At 34.7% G+C, this 21,920-nt stretch overlaps 1 protein-coding gene across 1 annotated transcript in view; it reads left to right on the plus strand.

Annotated features, from left to right (window-relative positions):
* The window catches only part of ADAM10 (ADAM metallopeptidase domain 10), a 111,439-nt gene that overhangs the window by 38,102 nt on the left and 51,417 nt on the right, over positions 1-21,920 (plus strand). Inside the window, exons 3-5 of the mRNA XM_059056235.2 lie at positions 2,984-3,102; positions 5,060-5,218; positions 17,302-17,402. Of these exons, the coding sequence (XP_058912218.1) occupies positions 2,984-3,102; positions 5,060-5,218; positions 17,302-17,402 (379 nt within the window). The remainder of the gene's footprint in view (positions 1-2,983; positions 3,103-5,059; positions 5,219-17,301; positions 17,403-21,920) is intronic.

Below are 21,920 nucleotides of genomic sequence, written 5' to 3' on the forward strand. Positions count from 1 at the left end.
GACTATTGCAAATAATTTGCAATTTATATAAATATTAAAATAGTGTCAAGATATGAACTATCAAACAGATGGTAGTGGAATTAAAATTAGAGAACTGGAATCCAATGACTTAGTTAATGGAATAATATATCCAGCTTCTGATTTTTTCATTTGTAGTTGATCTGTTTCATGGATTGTGACAGAGTTTAATTCAGTCTGGCTTCTTCTACCATTTACCTGCCTTCCAGGCTCACCCTTGTTCCATTCCTTCTTTGTTGATATATGTTTCAGGTACACATTAATTTTGATATTAATAGAGCAGTGCATCTTGGGGGTATGATGTAAATTTGATTTTTTGTTTTATTATCTATGTTGCTTCTTGACTCTATATGTGCATAATTGAAAACTGATTTTATATATGGTTTCAATCCAGTTTAAATCAATAGTGAGAATAATGTTTTGTATATATGAGATGATTTTCTTATGAAATCAATATCAAGATTAGAAGGGACCTACTTCAAGTGTTCTTAAATTCTCTCTGTTACAACATCCATCTAGGATTGCTATCTGCATAGACAAGTAAAGTGATATAAACTATTCTTTTGAGTAGGGATTGCAGCATAGATTATTCTCATATTGAACTTAAATGTCCTTTCTGAAGCTTTTACCATTTTGGGGGAGGGAGATATAGCGTACTAATGCTGCTGCTTATAATGATTTTAAGGTAAAACAGTTTTGCTGAATAATAAATCCTGAATGACAAACATATTAAGCCCTAGGATTTTTACTGTTTAGTCTGTTTAACAAAGATGCTCTTTTAGAGGTGGTATTTATATAGTACATTAAAAGTGTATATAATAATAAATTAATGGTTTTCCAAAATGCCATCCTTTAAAAAATAATGTGTGTATTTATACTCACATTTATGATCAAGAATTTCATGTCTATTAGTTGGTTAAAAGGAATTTTATGAAAAGGATATACAACAAGAATTCAGGCAAGATTCCTGTTTGTTTAGGATTGTCTTTTTTTGACTTTGTGGAGTTCCCATTTAGAAGATGTGTTTGGCTTTGTTGATTACTTGCTGCAGTAGATTGGAACGTTAAAGTTCTCAGGATGTCTTTCCTAGCCTACAGTCCTTGTCACAGTAGTTGGGAAGCCCTAGGAGTTTTTTTGGTGAGAGTTTTAGGCAAGTAGAAATGAGTGCAGCTGCAAAATAAAAGGTTGCCAGTACAGGAAATTAAGGGAAAAAGGTAAAATAGTGTTCAGAAAGGGTGACACTCTATGAAGGTAATGGCTGTACCCAACTGTTGACCCCTATTCACTTGAAAAATGATTTGGTTTTTTTTCTTTAAAATCAACTTTATTCAAGTATAATTTACATAAAATATATTCATTTCAAGTGTATAGTTTGAGTTAAGTTTTGACAAATGTATACACTTGTGAGCCACCATTCAAATCACCATTCCATCAGAGCAAAAAATTCCTTCATTCCCTTTTGCTCTTAATCTCTCCATCCCAGGCAACTACTGATCTGCTTTCTGTCACTAAAGATAGATTTTGCCTATTCTAGAATTACATATGTATGGAATTATATATACTGTGTGCATTCTTTTGTGTTTTATAAAAGTACCTATTTTTAGTTTATTGCTGAATAGTTTGCTATTGTATGAATAAGCCACAACCTTTTTCTCTCTTTACTTGCTGATAGACATTTAGGTTATTTCCAGGTTTTGGCTATTATGAATAAAGCTGCTTTGGACATTTGTGTCCAGTTGTTTGTGTGGACATATATTTTATATTTTCATTTCTCTTGGTATAGAATTGTGGGTCAGGGTTTTTGTATGTTTACCTTTATAAGAAACAGCCAGTTTTCCAAAGTGATTGTACCATTTTTTACCTCCACCAGCAATGTGTCAGAGTTCAAATTATTCCACATCCTACTAACATTTGGGGGTTGGCTAATTAAAGACTTTGGTTCATATTCACTGAGTAGAAATTGCGTTATATGCAGACCTTTATGGCAGTTATAAAAGAGACTTGATATAGTTTTTAAAGTTTAGTAATGATAGCTACTTTGCTACTCTTTACATCTCCTTTGTGCCAGGTACTGTGTTAATGACTTTACATAATCTGTAATCCTTAAAATGGTTCCAGAAAATAGAATGTGTTATCTTCATTTAATGGACAGGAATCCTGGGCTAGTAAGGATTTACTAGGCTTAAGACTTTGATTCTGAGTTTGATTCTAAAACCCTAGATTTCTTTATTTCTTTTTATTTCAGTATTTTGGTCTTTCCTTTTCCTTTATAGAGGACAGTTAGAATGAGTATGATTTCAGCTAATATCATGGTCCTTTGGGTTTGGGATCTCCAAACTGAACTGAGAAAAGTCTAAAAAGAATTAGAAGAAGATGCCCCAGGGAAAAATAAAGGAGTTTTAATGTTTTCTGTGCGTGTGTCTGTCTTTCTGTATGTGTGTGTCTGTCTTTCTGTATGTGTGTGTCTGTGTGTGAAAGAAAGAGCATGCATACTTGCTTTTCTGAGAAGAGATGTTAAGTATCTAATTAGATGGCACTTTCTTATGTATTCTCTTATCTGAGTTGTGAATGATAGGGGAAAATGGAAAAGCTGTGGAATTACTAGAGAGGGGAGACAGGTAGTGGTGAATTAACAGTAATTGGGTCAAGAAGCTTGTTTTTATCTTCAAGCAACTTAGTTGATGTTGGAATGATCTTGTTTCACCATGTGAGAATCAGTCTGTGGGCATTTATTTTTTTAATATATCCCTAGATGATTACTGTTTAATTGTATGTGAGTTGTATCACAGTGTTAGCTTGAATTTCAGAGCAGAATTTTTATAAGAAAATCTTGGCCAGTTATTTGCCAAATAGACAAATTGTGTGAAACTATCCACATTTTGCAGATTTTTTTAAATTTAAAAAATAATTGTTTAAATTTGGATCCTTTTAATTTCATTTTTTTCCCTTCCTACCCTGTTTGTAGACATTTCAACCTACGAATGAAGAGGGACACTTCCCTTTTCAGTGATGAATTTAGGGTGGAAACATCAAATACGGTACTTGATTATGATACCTCTCATATTTACACTGGACATATTTATGGTAAGTTGAACCTTAAAAGAACTCTCTTTAATTTTTTTCTACACAAGGAAATATATGCATTTTGAAGCATAGGCAAATATTTCAGAAAGATGGGATAAATCCTGGGGAGATTTGAGTGTATCGTGAAGAGCAATGGGCTTTGAAGAATGAAGTAATTCTTGGATCAACCTTTACATATATGTTTAGTATTGAATTATGCAGTGTCTGACTTCTGAAAGGTATGAAGTTTTGACTCTCTCATTACCTCCAAACTGTTAGGTTTTAAAAAAATTTTAATGATTTATATAATTTTCTGATCTTCCAAGCAAGGAATTAACAGTAACTTAACTATGTTTTATAATGAAACTGTAAAGATTATCTTAACAGCCAAAAATAATGTGACAAAGTCATTCATAGGAAAATCCTCCCAGGGCCTTCCTTCCTCTGGATCTATTTGCTTTTTGTTCACAATTCTAATGACTTTCTCTCACTACACCAGATTTAAAAAGGTATTAGGGAGATGGGGGACACACTTATTAGCCCAATAGAAAATTATATCTGTCAGCTTAGTAATGTAGGAAGAACAGAACAATTGATGGAAGTCGTAAAAAAGTTTAAAAATCGAAGTCTTCTGTAGGTATTAGGGGCAAAATATCATTGAGTTATAACTGTACATTAATAAATATTCAGGATGATCCTATTTATTAAGAGTTACTAAAGTTAACTGAAAGTTAAATTTCATTTCTACATATTAGAGAGATTTCCATTCAAAATCCTGACTTGAAAAATTAAATGCTTTGAGAAAGGTTTCTTATTTTTTTTAATGATGATGGGTAAATGAGACATTTCTGTACTTAAAATTTCTTATTTGTAGATCAAGCGTAGTTAAAAAATTAAAAGTTTTTTTGTATTCTTATAATTCTTTAATGGAAAAGGAAAGTGTTTTTCCATCGGTCGAGATTCCTAATGTTAGATTATAGTTTTCTGTTATTTTTCTTGATCATTTATCTTGCTGGGCAAGTAACTTACTAGTCTCCCAGCCCACCCCCACCCCCCCCATTTTTTTTTTGGTAGGTGATAGTCAAAAAGCGTACAAGACTAAATGAGTTTGCAGATAAACATCATATCATTTAAAATACAAATGTCTTGGAGTCAGCTTCAGTCTATGATTAACTTAAAGTCAACTAATTACTGTTAATCTACAACTTAGAAATTGCAGAAAGCCTGATTTTTTTGTTTTAATGAGAAATTTTTGAATGGCAAGTTTAACTTTTAAGCCCCCTCCTAACTTCCCACCTCTTCTTGTAATTTGATTGGTACTCAGCTTTTCTTTATGACTGTATTAAAAACCAAAACTACCTTTTTTCTTATAATTTTCTTTCCCTAAAAAAATATAATTGATGGGACACTATCATGAACCTTTTTCCATTATCTTAGAGAGAATTGTTGGCATACTTTTGTTCTAATTGCTTCTGAAATATTTAATACTGTCTTATTTTAAAAGTGTATTTATAAAGCCTACTGGTAGTAAGGAAGCTAAAAGGTTCGTGCAGAATATATTAGGTGGGAAAGGAACTTTTTTTCTTATGGCAATTAGAGTAGAAATTCAAAAGATACTTTAATATCTTTATTTTGAAAGTGTATATTTTATCAGTGGATCTGCTTGCCTCTAAGTTTATTTAAGTCATTTTTTTGAATGACTTGCATGCATGCCAGGCACTGTGCTAGGTTCTGGGAATTTGATTGTCAGCAAGACAGATGTTCCGTTTTTCATTGTTACTATATATATATACTGTATATATTTTAACTATGTTCTAGTTGTTCACATTCAGGTTGATATGTTTCATGTGAAAATTAATTTCCCTGGTTAATTTGTATTTAGTTTTTTTCAATACATAAGAATGGCTTTATAAAGGAGAATGAATTTAACATTCATGTGCAAATCAAATTTTTAAGAGTTTGTGGCTTTCATTAATAGGTGAAGAAGGAAGTTTTAGCCATGGGTCTGTTATTGATGGAAGATTTGAAGGATTCATTCAGACTCGTGGTGGAACATTCTATGTTGAGCCAGCAGAGAGATATATTAAAGACCGCACTCTCCCATTTCACTCTGTCATTTATCATGAAGATGATATTAGTAAGTACTTAAATTTTGCAGAGTATATAAATAGTTAAAACTATGTGGAGACAAATGAAGCCTGAGCTGTTTTCTTTCCTAAGCTATTAATCAGGCTAGAAAATAGTTTCACAACTAAAACCTCAATTAAAGAATAGATCTATATAGTTGAGACAATATCATTGTCAGTCTGTGCCAGTACTACTTTGTTGATATGCTACAACCAATTCTATTTGAACTATGAGTCAACCAACTCCGATTGAACTGGAAATTCTATATTGTGATATCATCCAGTCATTTAATGCTGTAACACCTTTGTGTGGCCTACTGAAACATCATCTTCTTATGTAAATTTCAGTGTGGATATTTATTTGCATAGTATTTAAAGAATATTTTAGATATTTTTGTAATTTCTAAGCCTTTTGAGTATTTCTTTTTGGAATCTTGAAATGACTTCCACTTGGTAAGACTTCAGATTTATCTTTATGGATTTTGTTCTCGACCGTGGTCTTTATATGATGATAATTTGTTGGGAGAGTACTTTTTCTATGTTTTAAGAGTAGAAAATGTATTTAGACTTCCCCTTTTCATTCTGCCATTGTCTGTATATCCATAGTCATTTAATCATGAGAATGCTGTAATGAAATGACCCAGAAATACATTCCTCTAATTCACAGGCCTCTTGAATACTCATATTTTATTTTTGACTGTAGTAAGAGTAGTCTATCAATTTTGCCTATTTTCCTTATTTGGCAGCTTCCAGGCTTCATTTTTCTTTCTACATATAGAAATTTGTTGTCAGTAATTTCGTTCTCACCCCTAGTAAATGTACTGGAAAGTCTAAACCATGTCGACTTCTTGCTTTATCAGCTCTGACAGTTTCTGTACTTAAGTCTGTCCAACTGCTTGTCATCTCTAATGCTCGATTACTATAGAAAATAGCATAATTATTCTAGGTAGATTACATTTATGATTTTGGCTACTTGTTAAATCATAAATTCTTTAATGCTACTTGTGCACATTTTTGCTCATCCCTATTTGATTCCTTTTCCAATTTCCCCTCCTGGTATTTCAGACTCTCCTCAAGCTCCAAGCTACAGTCTTCCTTCACAAGCTAGAGTATGAATTCCTTTGCCTGCCTTTCTTTCTGCCAGTAGAATTATCATCTACTTCATTTGTATGTTACTTTGTAATTTTCTGAGTAATTTAATCATTTTGCAGGTTTACCTCCCCTATCAGGGTGTATAAGTTCTCTAACTGCAGTTTCTGTTTCTTTTGCTCCTTTAACGTTTCAGATATCATTTATCTCTGCAGCACTTTCTTCACTGATACTTAGTAAAGTCCTGCAACATTTTCCCTATAATGTTTTCTCAAAATCAACCAAGACCTTTGGGAAAGAAAGGAGAGGAAGAAATGATTGATAGATTTTGAACTGATGATTTCCTTTCCATGATATTGTAATCAAACATTTTCCTTTGCTTTGTATGTCTTATAAGTATCTTCAACTGTGTTTGTTCTGCCTTTTATGATTTCTGTTGTTTTGTCTTCTTTCTCGTTTCCTTTCTTCTCTTATCTACTTGTATGTAGTTTAAGAATGTTCTGCTCTTTTTTCATACTTCTGTTTCTTCCTCATCATATAATTGCATTTCTTTCACTTTGCATCTTATGGTAATTTTCAAATATCTTCCTTTATTTCAACCTGTTCTTTTTCCCCAAAGGTGATGAGTTAGCTTGCAAAATCAGTGACATTGGATACAACTTAGTTTTCTGTTCCTTTTGGCATTTAACTTTACCATTGATTTCAGTGCTTAACTCTTACTTGTCTTGGTAAACATATATTCATGGTAAGGAGATCTTCTCACGTTCTGCTTGTTATTACATGCCAGTAGTGGTGTTAGAACCTAAAAACAGCAATGTTTAGACTGATTTTGTTTGTAACTTCTGGTAAATGGAAATGTAATGATATGAGGATAAGAGTATGGGAAGCAATTGCCTTAAACAGAATTTTTAATGCTTGCAGATTTAGACAGTTACTTTTGAAAAACTATCTGAATATCTGTCAAGTTAACTACAAAAGGAAAGCACCCATGTATTAACCATTTAGTTTTTAAATAGTTGCTCTAGTCTAGATTCTAGACCAAGGGTTGGCAAACTTTTTCTGTAAAGGTCCAGATAGTAAATAATTTGTCTTTGTGGGCCATATTTGCTCTGTTGCAGCTGAATTCTGCCATTGTAGTATGAAAACAGCAATAGGAAATATGTAAATGAACGAGCATGGCTATGTTCCAATAAAACTTACTGACACTTAAATTTGAATTTCATGTAATCTTAACATGACACAAAATATTATTCTTTTAATTTTTTCCCACCATTTGAAAAGGTAAAAACCATCTTTAGCTTTCATGCCAAACAAAAGGACTCATTTATCTAGATAGCAGGCTGTTGTTTGCCTACCCTCTTCTAGAGGATAGCTAGATAAATTTACTTTTTTTAAAAAATTGAAATATAGTTGACATACAATATTATGTTAGCTTCAGGTGTGCAACATAGTGACTTGACATTTAAATACATTATGAAATGATCACCACGATAAGTCTAGTAACATCTGTCACCATACAAAATTATTACAGTATTATTGACTGTATTCCTTATGCTGTATGTTACCTCCCCACAACTTACTTATTTTATAATTGGAAGTTTGTGCCTTTTAATCTCCTTGACCTATTTTGCTCAGTCTCCTACTCCCCTTCCCTTTGGCAACCACTGGTTTGTTCTCTGTATCTATGAGTCGGTTTCTTTCTTTTTTTTTTTTTTAAGATTCCACATGTAAGTGAAACAACATATTTGTCTAGATTAAATTTACTTTTAATTGGCCCTTTAACCTCTCTGTGTAGAATACCTAAGGTTCTAATAGTATTAGTAGTAGTACAAGTAGTTATTACTCTTTGATGTGTAACCAGCATCATATAAAGTTCTTTGCTTACATTATTTTGTTGATTCTTCACAATAACCCTGTGAGGTATATAGGCACACATATTATCCCCACTTTATAGATGAGGAAACTAAGCCTTAGAAAACTTATGTCACTTGATTGTGGATCTCATGTTCTTAACCATGTGTCTTTTGCTTCACTCTTGGAAGAAAGCTGTAAATTCTCACTGCCATTATTCCAAGGATTTCTGGGTCTTTTCTGAAATCTGTAAGCCTCCCTGAAATTACACATTTGCATCTATTGCTGTTTAGATCCAAATTCTTTCTCTAACATATTTAGCAATGGATACTTTATTTCACAACTAATTAAAAGGGAGAGGATGTCCCTTTATTATTTAATAATAATATTATTATTATTTTCATATAATTTGCTTAAGTGCCAATAATTTATTTTTACAGCTAAAGTACTGCATTGCTGTTTAGATCATTGTGTATTTGCTTGAGTGAATTTGGTGTCCCTGTATTTGTTATTTTCAGCGGAAGCAAATGATAGGGGAGGCATGCCAACTTTGGATAGGAATCCTGATGAGAATTTGGCTACCCTCCTCTTAATACTGTTTCTGCAACTCTAGGCATGAATATATGAAACCACCATGGAAAATGATACTGATATTCTGGAGAACCTTAGGGAATGGCTTCTGAGGCTGTACCAGAACATAGAGACAGTTTTCAGTGAAAATATTTAATAGCTTCTAGATGCTTTGATATCCAGTTAGATGTGAAGGTGATAACTACATGTAGTTAGTTATCAGCTTAAAATTCATACTTGTTCAATTCTATACTTAGGTGGTAAAAAACACTCTCTTCTAAGACATAGAAGTGTGAACAATTATGACAGGGTAAGAACACTGTTTAGTCCTCTGCCTCTTGTCCCAGTTTATTTTAAAGAAACTGGGGAAAACATTGTCCCATAAACTATACTGCTAGTCTTAATAATATGAATAGCTTTTAGGAATGACTGACTGTATGATTGCTTGGAATCATTAGTTGTACATAGTGAAACTTTGCACCCATTTGTATACTACCTTTCCGAGAGGCAAAGGTCTAAGTAATTTTCCCATGCTGTACTTATAAAGAAATATTTTGTTTCTGAACTAAAAGATATTTTAAGTAAATACTTGAAGCCGCAGAGTAAGAGTGTTTAGGTTTATTCTTTCACTTCAGATTATTTGTTTTCCTTTGGGTGGTATAGGAAAGCCCAAAGAGCTTGAATTTGCCTGTGCCTCATAGTATTGTATCAATAGTAGGTTACTCTTACTTTCAGTCTGTGTGCTAACCGTAACTGTACTTATCGCTTCTTTCTCTTGTGCTTCAATGGAAAGACCCCTTATTTCTTGTTCTGAAAAATTGATACTGTTAAATTTTACTTAACCAGTTCAAGGTGAAGGCCTCCTTCTGGTAGAAGCCTCTTCATTTGTGAAACTTCAGGGTATTGCTTTTAATAAACCTTAAAAAAAATCAATTAGTTTCATATTGTGTTTTTGAAGTTGTGGATGTAAATGAGTTTTGTCATAGTCTCTAAGACTTCCAACTCCTTTTGTGTCACTGTTAGTGGAAAGGAGGGACAAAGGATAGAAGGAAAAGAGGAAAGGAAGAACTGAATTGGAAAGTATTGATAATGACTAGCATTGTTCAAATCTGACATTGTTAGATTGTCACATTTTCCTTCCAGAGGTACCAGGAAATTCTGAGGATTATCGTGGAAAGTTTCTGTATGTGCTTAAGGTCCAGTCTGAGCTTGGAAATGTGCTTATGTGTATGGAATTGTGACAAACGGTGGTAGACACTTGGAAAGATTAAGGAATGGAGTGTTCTGATTGATAATTCAGTAGCAGAATGGCTTAAGACTATGATAGGAAGTGCCCATGACTTCAGAACTCCCATAGAGTATACAAGTTTATTGGTTAATGTCTATACTGTATGTTTTAATTCACATTTTACTTAGCATTGATGTTAAATATTTAATTTTCTTAAGCAAAGTGGCAGTATTTAAAAGAAATATAAGAATTTAGTGGCATTGTTGACTCTGTTTTTGCTTTTTTTTTTTCTGAGTTAATCTCTAGGGAAATATAATTTCTCCAAATAGTTCACAGGCACAAATGAAGAAAAGTTGAGAAGCCTGTGAGAAATGGTAGCTATTTGAAAAATATTTAATTAGAAATGTGAGATGTTTAATTGGGAACACATTTTTAAAAACAGATTAAAAAGAGACAGTGAGGGGTTTAATTCTTTTTGCAGAATTTGGAGAAAATATGCCCAGCCCTTTCATATTATTCAATCACAGTTTATTTTGTTTTATTTATGTAAATAAGACTCAAGTTGAGAACACTTTAGATCAAGACATTTTCTGATTGGTTACCGTATGTATCGGGTTGGCCAAAAAATTCATTCAGGTTTTTCCGTAAGATGTTACGGAAAACCCTGAATGAATTTTTTGGCCAACCCAATATATATTTGTGTATATATTTATTTAAAAACATAAATAGAAAATATTTTGGCTGCATAATGATCATTTCAGAAACATAAGATTATTTAAAAATAACAAAGCTCTTATATTGTAAAACAGCTTTAAAACTCATCCTAGAAAGTAAAATTATATTTGGGAATTTTCTCCTTTTTTTCCGAGAAATATCATCTCATGATTGTGTTTTGCAGTGTTTGAGATATTTTTACAAATAGATTGAATAAGAAAATTAATTCATTATACATCTGAATATTGCATTAAAGATGCAGTTTTTAATAAGTTGTCATTATACTGTCAAGTCTTATGTTTTGAGAGTTTGGAAAAAGTTTATAGACATTTGATGTAGTAGTAAGAAGAATGAATTTGAAAGTTTTAAATTAAGACTTCACAAGCATATGCATTTAAAAAATAGGGATTTTCTTTTGGGGGGCATTGTTTCTTCATCATACCTCATCAGCAAACTGTTCATGGAAAATAGAGTTTTCTGGAGTAGACCAGAAGATAGATGTAGTTCTGAATTCAATAGAATTCTGTAACTTTAGTACGATTGCAAAAGGGATTAGAATTAGTTCTAAATGTTAGGTTTGAAGATGATGGAAACTGAAGCCTAAAGAGTCTTAAGCAACTTGGGCAAGATATTTTCACGGCAAGGATCCATGTTTCCTGGGTTTTACTCCAGTACTTTTTAGTTACATTGTAAGTTATTAGAGACTTGTTTAAAGGTGGCTAAAGTCAAGGGACTTAATGGCGGTAAAGATAATTATTGTGAGGATTAAAAAAAAAGATTAGGAGAAAGCTAAGGCTTTATTTTTGGTATCATTGTTGATTTTGCAGAAGTGTGGCTATCTTCCCTACTGAAAAATAGAGTAAATTTGTACATTTTAGGTTCAACTTTTGTGAGTGATGAGTTACAGAAAAACTAGTAGAAGTAGCATTGATTATATATGTGTGTATGTACTAAGGATAAGAGGCAGTAAAACTAGGTCTTTCACATCTCTTCTAGCACAATTCAATGCTTGATGTTTATGCTAGCGACCTTGTGAGTGTGCCTGAGGACATTAGTCCAGGACTTGGGTCCTATAAAGAGCTGCTTTACATTGTGATAAAAGATTTATTATAAAAATGTTAAATTCTGTTCATGGATTATAAATTTGGAGATTAGATAATCTCCATAAGCAATCTTGTTATCTTATATTTATATTCAAACATTAGACTAGTAATCCACTGATGTGGATTTTACTGCTTTCAGCAACTAGAGAGGTTTAGAATTGCTGGGGAAGGAAAATTGCCCTCTGCCCTTTTTAGGTTCTTCTAGCTGGTCTAAGAATTAAATTGACATGAGGCAGATTAAAAGGAGAAAATCAAATTTAATTATGTATGTACGAGGTCTCCATCAGAAAAATGAGGCCCCAGTTAGGCAATTGAGGTTTATATGGCATTTGAGAGGAGAAGGAGCTGGGGTTTGGTACTTCAAGGGGGAGGAAAAAAATTTTAGGAATATGGAAAAGCAAATGTTGGGTAAACAAATGTTTGCTCTGCCATGCAGGGACAAGGGGACACAGAGAGGACTTGATCTCTGGGCCCTGCCAAGTTCCTCCTGCCACACCTAGCCCATTTTCTTTGTGGATCTCTCTCTGTTGATAGTGCTGTTCCTGAACTAGGCCCTTTATCTAAATTCTTCTATGCAGTTAAAGGGCAGGTAAAAAGAAAGACTTCCTGAGTCTTCTGTTTCTTAAAAATAATCAGTCTAAAATAATCCTTATGCTAGAGAGAGACATGGGGTGGCAAATTTTGTTCCCCTGCAGAATCATGGGCTTAAGGCAACCTTGTAGGGGACTTACCTGGCGGTCTAGTGGTTAAGACTCTGCGCTTCCAATGCAAGGGGTGCGGATTTGATCCCTGGTTGGGGAACTAAGATCCCACATGCTGCGTGGCACAGCCAAAAAATGAAAAAATATTTAAAAAAAAAGGTGACCTTGTAGATCAACTAGTTAAAACTGTTGCAGAGTTTAATTCATTTGCTTAAGATCACACAAGTTAGTGGGAGAAATGGTAAGAAAGAAGCACAAGAGGTAATGTGTCAGAACTGAGGCATGGCATTTGTATGAGAAAGTAGTTTGAAGGGAAATCAGGATGAAGTTTTAGAATAGCTTTGTGACCTTATGCAAGTAAGTAACTTTACCTTTTCTGGGTGCCATTTTCTTCATGTTATAAAGTGAGTATGTAGATCATTAATACTTCTTATTTCTTCTAAAATTTGGTGATTCCAAACTACTTTTCCTCTAAAGCTGGAAATATTTTTGTTTTTTCTGATGATCAAATGACTATAAAATAGACATTTTTGCTTGTGAATTAAGTAGAAGATGAAGTGTATCCACCACCATTAGCGTTTTGGTGAATAGCCCTTTAGGTCTTGCTTATCTTTTTTTTTTCTTTTTTTTTTTTTTTTTTTTTTTTTTGTGGTACACGGGCCTCTCACTGCTGTGGCCTCTCCCGTTGTGGAGCACAGGCTCCGGACGCGCAGGCTCAGAGGCCATCGCTCACGGGCCCAGCCGCTCCGTGGCATGTGGGATCTTCCCGGACCGGGGCATGAACCCGTGTCCCCTGCATTGGCAGGCGGATTCTCAACCACTGCGCCACCAGGGAAGCCCCATTTTTTTTCTTAATACATTTATTTTATTTATTATTTGAATGTCTAATCTGTACAAGACACTTTCAGATACATTGGATACAGTGATGAACAGGGCAGTTTCTGTCCTAACGCACTTAACAGTCTCCTGATCAGAATAATAGAGCAACATTTCTCCTATTGACCTGATACCCGTGATTCCCTTGGCCCCCAACACTAACCTTTCTTAAAAAACAGGGGTGGGAAGGGACATGCCTGGACCAGCTCTGAGTTTGTTTCCTGGGAGAGCAGGGTTGTGAGTGCATGTTGAAAAGGGGACCATCTTTAGCTTACTGTCCTTCATACTATACCCTTCTCTCCCTGCTCTCCCCACCCTCCCCAAACAGAGACTGGTTGTGGGGGATGGGGAAAGGGGCACTAGAGAGAAAGGGACCTCTGTCCACTGCAGTTGGAAGGGGGAAGGGTATTTGGGGGCTGCTTGACCCATCCGTCCATTCCTCCACACTCATCATCTCTCCTTAAAGAAAACAAAAAGTCTGCTCGTCTTTTTACTGTCTCAATGAGTCCTTGTGGATTTTTGGCAACTTTGGGAGTCAATGGCATTTTCATGGGCAAGGACGCAACCTACCTACCTTTCAGATACCTAGCAAATCAACGTTTTGTACAGTATCTGTCTGTGGAACCACTGTCTTTTTAATTCAATGAATATCATAAAAGTTGGGTCATTTGATTGAATTTAGTGATTCATAGTGTGTCATTGGAGGAATTACACCAAGTTTTGATGGTTAGAAGCTTTGGACTCTACAGTCAAATTCCTAACCTGGCAGTCATGTTGAGGGAGGGATGGCTTGCTGGGAGTAGTGAGGAGGTAAAGTCTAGTCTAGTTAGTCTGTAGTAAGAAGTGGGTGTTTTACTCATCTGTTGGGCAGATGATCTGTACTGTAAATATTCCCCCTTCCTGGAGTGGATGATTGAGAGTTAACTAGAGCTATTTCCTGCTTGAGGTGGTATCACAATATATGTATTATTTATATTTGTGCTTCCTACAACAAAACAGAAGCAAGAGGTTGGCATGCAGAGGAACTGGAAGAAAGGCCATAGATTTAAAGCTGATCTTTGTTTCAAATAGGCTGAATTCTACGCCAATGACTCATTCTTTGTGAAAGAATATGCTGTTTGGCCTTTTCAGGGGAACTACAGTTGCATCTATGATTTAGCATCTCAATGAGGGCCTATTCATTAGTTGAACAAAGGCTTTTTCTAGAAATGGGGATTATATTGTCCATAATTTTAGAGGGAAAATGTTATTGTCCATTTTCATAGTTAATGTGGTGACCAGGGAAAATAGGCTCTTTTAGAAGTTTTGAAAGTATATGGGAAGCATTTTATCCTCGATTCCTTTTTTTCTATTGGGAGAGTTTTGTGCTGACAGATTTTGAAGCATATATAAAATTTATGATATATAAAATACAATTTACAAAGAAACAAAACACTAGTTCTTTTAAATATTCTAATTCTTGATGTTTCTTTTTTAAATAATAAATAAATTAATTAATTAAAATTTGGCTATGTTGGGTCTTCGTTGCTGCACGCGAGCTTTCTCTAGTTGCAGCGAGCAGGGGCCACTCTGTTGTGGTGTGCAGGCTTCTCACTGCGGTGGCTTCTCTTGTTGCAGAGCACAGGCTCTAGGCATGTGGGCTTCAGTAGTTGTGGCATGCAGGCTCAGTAGTTGTGGCTCACGGGCTCTAGAGTGTAGGCTCAGTAGTTGTGGCACATGGGCTTAGTTGCTCCACGGCATGTGGGATCTTCCTAGACTAGGGCTCGAACCCGTGTCCCCCGCATTGGCAGGCAGATTCTTAACCACTGCTCCACTAGGGAAATCCCTTGATGTTTCTAATGTTTTAAATTAAAGTGTACTATATAGATCATCATTTTATTTTTTAATTCCCCTACACATTTATAAATAACAAGAGAGTTTCAGTAGTTTGACAAAAAATTTTGAAGGTCATGGAGCAGTTGTAATTTTCCCCATTGATTATTAAGATCACTTTGCATAGTTTCAGCTTGCATGGTCAATTTTACTGCCTGTAATACTGTGGTAAAGCGGGGACTGCCTGTAGTTAAACAGTGAAATAGGATTGAGAAGGGACTCTGGAAATACATTATCATTGTCAGGTGGCATAAAGGAACTGCTTGAGGTTACAGATTATAATTTTGAATGAGAATTAGTTATAGTTACCAGTTGCTTCTCTAGCCCCATTCAACTGGAGCAGTATAGGTAGAGAGCTGAATTTAAACAGGGTTTGGTGGAGAGTTGGGAACGGGGTGGTGGCAAGGGAGTTTAAGGTAAATGCAGTGGAGTAATTATAATAATAATTGACTATGGGATTGAAGCTGAATAAGGAGAAAGAGAATATCCACTAGTGAACAGGGTGGTAGCATAGGTGGATTGAAGGGTTTTTGAGATGTCAAAGGATTGTTGAAGTCTAAAGGGAATGTTCTGAAAAGATGAGTGGTGGAAAGAAAGTAGGATGAGGAAGCTGAGATTAAGAAGGGGTTTCAGAAATTGAGGTAGGAGAAGACAGTTGGAGAAAAGGTAGGATGAGTGTATGGGTTTATCTCTAGTTGCTGAGAGCGGGGGCTACTCTTTGTCGCGGTGCGCGGTCTTCGAATTGCAGTGGCTTCTCTTGTTGCGGAGCACGGGCTCCAGGCGGACGGGCTTCTGTAGTTGTGGCAGACGGGCTTCAGTAGTTGTGGCCCGCCAGCTGTAGAGCGCAGGCTCAGTAGTTTTGGCGCACGGGCTTAGTTGCTCCGTGGCATGTGGGATCTTCCCAGACCAGGGCTCGAACCCATGTCCCCTGCATTGGCAGGCGGATTCTTAATCACTGCGCCACCAGGGAAGTCCCTAAGTCTATCATTTCTTCCACATTTATTGATTGGAATTTTACAGCTGTTGCAATCTTGACCTCTGGTAAAAACTAATGTTTAAATCAGAGCTGTTACATCAATGTAAGTAGGTTGTCCATACCCCCAACCTCCTACCTGCCAGTTTAGATTTGTATTGTGATATTTAGTTAGTATTTCCAGTGAAATAGGTCACTAGTGTCCACTTCAGGTTCTAGATTTACTTAAGAAACAGTGTTTCTAATTATAATTCTATGTATTATAACTGTATGCTACTTAAGAATGTTTCAGTGCTTCCCCTCTAACCCATGTCTCGATATTTTATTTTGATAGTTCTCTTAATTATGTGTAGTAGATTGAATTATAAAATATGTTCACGAACTAAGGAGAACCTTAACAAGGGAAGTATGTGAACTTTGAGAGAGTGGAATAAACTTTTAAATGACTACACTAAATTGAACAGCTGTCTGGAAATAGAAACAATTCAGTTAAGGCTAAATTAATCACTGTTTAATTATAAAGGGAAAGCAAGTGATAATAAAATAGTTATTGCTTTGTAAAGCATTCACTTGACTTATACATTGAAAAAATTTAAACTCAGTCTGCTTTTACTATGCCATGGACCATGTTTCTAGGTTACTTTCCCTTATGACTAGTTGGTATTCATTGAAGGAATTCAAACCAAATATGATATTATATTTGCCTAACTGTAGTTCAAGTTGAGGTAGCTTTGCACATTTGCAGAATAAGAAATTTAATGTGTTTGAACTGAAAGTTATAAATTACAAAATGAAGTAAATTGCAATGTTAAAATGCTCTATATATCTGAAGTGGGACAGGTTGGAAAGTTAAACACAGAATAAAGAATGATTATTGTTCTTTTTTAGAATTCACAAATCATTCATATGACAAAAACTTAGAGACCAATGATGTTGAAGGAGAACTTCAGAACCTGCCAGGTTTTAAAAGTAGGATGCCTAGCATAATGCCTTTCCCATTGGAGCCCAATAAGCATTTTATGGCTTTCATTAATTATGACAGTTAAATTTTCATTTATAAGATAATTGTTAATACCTAAACATGTGACAGTAATAACATTTCTTCTTTGTGTTTTAGACTATCCCTATAAATATGGTCCACAGGGAGGCTGTGCAGATCACTCAGTATTTGAAAGGATGAGGAAGTACCAGATGACTGGTGTGGAAGAAGTAACACAGGTAAGGATTTTAATACAAACTTGTGTTTAAGAAATGGAAGTGAACTTGGGTATGTGTTTCTGCATTAAAAATGTATGTTCTGGGATTTCTAAAAGATTTATACTGCCGTCAGGAAATATTTATATTTTTTAATTCTCAAAGACACCAAGTAACTTGCTTATAATAAAGGTGTGATGCTGCGCTTTGAATACAAATCTGCATGACCCAAAAAACATAATGTGTCCAAAATATTCTCTTACATGTTTTATCATAAAGTTAAAAAATATCCAGTCTGAACATGTATTTTGTATAAATGTGTTTGTATTAATATGAAAATTAGAGTGACCAACTTCCCCTGGTTTGCCTGAGACCTCTCCAGTTTAACATTGAAAATCATGTGTCTCTAAGCAAACCAAGATGGTTAGTTACCCTAATAAAAATCAGCGTACTTTTGATATTTTAATTGTAAGTTTTTCTGCCATTGACTGTTGACATTTTATTCTTTTTTTGACCTCCTTTATTTCATTCGTAGGTGATAGTTTTATGGTTATTTAAAACAAGTTTAAAATCAAAAAATTTTTATTTTTATAATAAAACATCATATATTTTGAACATCCTTTCTAAAAGTAGTAGCATGGATTAACATTTCTTGAGTCACAAATGCAGATTTGTATGTTTCTTGATCTGCAAAATGGCATAAAATAATACCATTTCAAATGGGTCTTTTAAGTCTAAGTGAGATTTTATTCTTATATTCATTGAACAATTTTGTATTGATCTCCCATATGTCAGAAGATCTGTGATAGGTTCTGGAATATGTGGAAATTAAGATGAAGGCTTGTCCTCACAAAGTTTATAGTTTAATTGGAGACACAGAAAAATTGAAGATAGTAAGAAATGGAAGAAGATTAAGCAAAGGGTGATATTCTACACACAAGAAGACTAGTTAACCTAGCCTTGCAAGTGTTTGAGGACAATAATCAGAAACTAAAAGAAAAAGCAGAAGTTAGGTTGACCATGAAGAGGTGGAAAGAGGAGGAACAGTATATACAAGGCCAGAGAGATAGCAACTTCAGAGTGAGGTGCAAAACTAGAGACAGGGAGACTAATTAGGAGTTGTTGCAGTTATTCAGTTGAGAAGTGATAGTGGCTTTTACTAAGGTATCGGCAATGTGGATAGAGAGGCTGAGAGTATAGATTGCTAGATATAATACAGTTTAACAGTGGCTAGACACAACATTTAATATACAAATGTAGGTTGTATTTTTTTATATCAGCTGCACACCACCAGAAATGTCATGTAAGAGAGGACACCATTAAAAATAATATCAAGAATATGTGTATCAAAGAATAAATGTAACAAAGAATTATAAGACCTGTATAAGGAAAATTACAAAATTTTATAAGAAATGTTACAAATGATTGATTTTATTATGGAGAGATATACTATATAAAATGAAACATAATACCTAATATAAAAACATTAATTTTCCCCATATTGATTTGTAGATTCAGTGCAATTCCATACAAATTACAACATGATTTTTCACAGCACTTGATGGGTCTAAAATGTTAAAAGGAAAAGTGAAGGCTAAGAAGAAATGAGGCCCATCTGAAGGTGATGAACAGGAAAGAGAGATTTACCCTGGAAGATATTAAGACTGTAGTAATTGAGAGTGTACTTTCAGCAAAGGGATGTACAAATTGACCAGAGAAATAAAACTGAGTGCTCAGGAACAGATCCATACATATATGAAACTTTGTTATGTGGTAGAGGTGAAATCTCAAATCAGGGGGGAAAGTAGAGACTGTTGAATAAATGGAGCCAGAGAAAATGTTTATCCATTTGGAAAAAATGAAGTTGGATCTTCATCTCACATTATATTTAAAACAAAACAAAACTCTATAAAGTACTAAAACGAAAACTTTGAAACTCTTAGAACAAGTAAGTGGAGATTTCCCTTTCCAGCTGTGATAGAATAACTGGTATCCAACTAGCCATCCTGCAAAAAACAACTGGAAAACAAAAGAACAACAGAAAAAAGAAATAATTGTTTTCAAATATTGGCCAACAGGCAGTACAGGATTGAGATACCTGAGAGAGGAGAAATAAATATCTCTGTGATTTCCCTGACTTTTTGACTGGAGGCAAAATTTTAGGAATGGCACAATGAAGGGCATTTCAAGAAGAGTAAGAAGTGCACAGCGCTGTTGCACAATTGAAGAGATACATTCAGGTTCTGGAAGGCTGAGGTATCTGGATTTATGGACATAGTACCTGAGAGGAGAGAGCTATGCTGAAAAAAAGCTCTAGATATCTGCACAGGGGTCGCCTTGAATCTTAGCCAGATTCTAAGCTGTGCATGCACCGGGTGAGATTCTATGAGAAAACTACCCGAGAAAGAAAAACTACTGAGGAATCTATGAACTGAACAACAATCAGAAATTGTACTTGGTAGAGATCCCAGGCCATGCTTGGAGTAGGCTAATCTCACCCTAGACTAAAGGCTACTCCAGACCTGTCCTAACTAAGCTGAAGAACCAAGCTTCAGAAAGATCAAGGTGATTTTCAAGTAAATTAGTTGCCTGTCAGAACAAAGCTCAATAATACTTGTTAAAGAAGGACACTGAGTGCAGGTACTCAACGATGTAGCATTCAGAATGTCAGATGTTCAGTAAACATTGCTAGATGACCAGAGGCTCAAGAAGTTGGAAAATGTGATCCATAATCAGAACAAAAAACCACCCAGATAGAAACAGACTAGAAATTACAGGCATTAGCACATGAGGGCTTTGAAACAACTAGTATTAATGTGTTCAAAAAACTACAAAAAACTATGAAAACAAAGAGAAGAGAATAGTAATTATAATTAAAGAACCAAATATAATCCCCCAGTGGGGATTTATCTAGTAATTGACAAACAGATTTTCAAAGTTATATGGAAATGTAAAGGACCTAGAATAGCCAAAACAATTTTCAAAAAAGAACAAAATCTAGAGGAATTATACTACCTGATTTTGAGATTTACTGTAAAGCTACAGTAATCAAGATGGTGTCATCTTGACCTCAGGATAGACTTACAGGTCATGGAACAGAATAGAGAGTCCTTATCCATTTGGCCAGTTGATTTTCACAAAAGTCCCAAGGTAATTTAAGGAATGAAAGAGCAGTCTGACAGATAGTACTGGAACAATTGAATATCCATTTAAAAAAAGAACCTCAACTTATACCATTACACCTTATACAAAAATAAACTCAAAATGGATAATAAATCTGCATGCTTAAAGCTAAAACGTAAACTTCTAGATAAAAATATGGAGGAAATTTTTGTGACTTTGGAATAGACAACAATTTCTTAGGACACAAAAATACGCTGCTGAAAAAAATTACGAGCTCGACTTTGTCAAAATTAAAAACTTCTCAAAAGATACAGTTAAGAAAATGTAAAAGGAAGCCACAAACTGTGAGAAAAATGTCAGCAGTACATATATCTGACAGAAGGCTTCTCCAGAATATAACAAGAACTCCTATAACTCGGTTTTTTAAAAATGGTCAAACCTCAATTAAAAAATGGGCAAAAGCATTTGAAAAGATGCTTGACAAAAGAAGATATTAAAAAATACTTTGTATTTTGAAGTAGAGAAACATTTTGAATAAGGCATGGAATCTTTGACTATTAAAGAATTGATGTATTTCATTCTATGAAAATTAAGAGTAAAGGACACCTTAAATTGAAGACAGTTATAAACTTTGAGACAATATTGACAATTCATAACATGGACAAAGAAATTTTTCAAGAAATAAAGAAGTAATCCTCCTGTTTAGAACACTAATAGAGACCAACCTGACCTCAAAATATGAATATTAAAAAATATATATATTTGTGTCTGCATGTGTGTGTATTTGTTAGAAGGCGTTGGAGAGAGAACAAAGCTGTGAAGAAGTGTGGGACCAGATCTTAGGGAAAAAAGAGGGCACTTAGGAAGGTGAGCCTGATGTTTGGGGCTACCTTTTCTCTAGCTATATCTTCCAGTTTCTGAGGAGGTAGCTAAGAGACTGAAAAGCTGAATAGAACCCTCCAGATTCTTGAGGCTAAAGATAAAAATACTATTTCGGGACTTCAGGTTGGGATCTTGAATGAAGGGCTACTCCCTAGAAGTAAGGGTGAATCAGAAAGTGTTCTGCCTCCCCTCACAGGGGTTAAAGTTTCACACCACATCTTCTTAATCTCTGATTGGAGTAAGGTAATCGAGGATTACTAGTGCACCAAGTCTCATTGCCTGCCAGAAGTGAAAACAGATCTCCTCTTGAGAAAGATATCATTACTTGAAGCCTCAGATTATATCTATGGTTTTCCACGCACATTGTCTGGCACTCAGTTCAAAATAATCAGCACATTAGCAAATGAGACAACATGATGGAAGAGTGAGAGGGAAAAAATTATTTATCAAACATTAGCCATTCAAGAATAAATGACAGGTATACACCCTCAGAGAGCTTACAGTATAGCTGGGGTGTCAGACATGTAAACAACCTAA

The sequence above is a fragment of the Kogia breviceps genome, chromosome 3 (assembly GCF_026419965.1).
Source record: "Kogia breviceps isolate mKogBre1 chromosome 3, mKogBre1 haplotype 1, whole genome shotgun sequence".
Classification (NCBI taxonomy): domain Eukaryota; kingdom Metazoa; phylum Chordata; class Mammalia; order Artiodactyla; family Physeteridae; genus Kogia; species Kogia breviceps.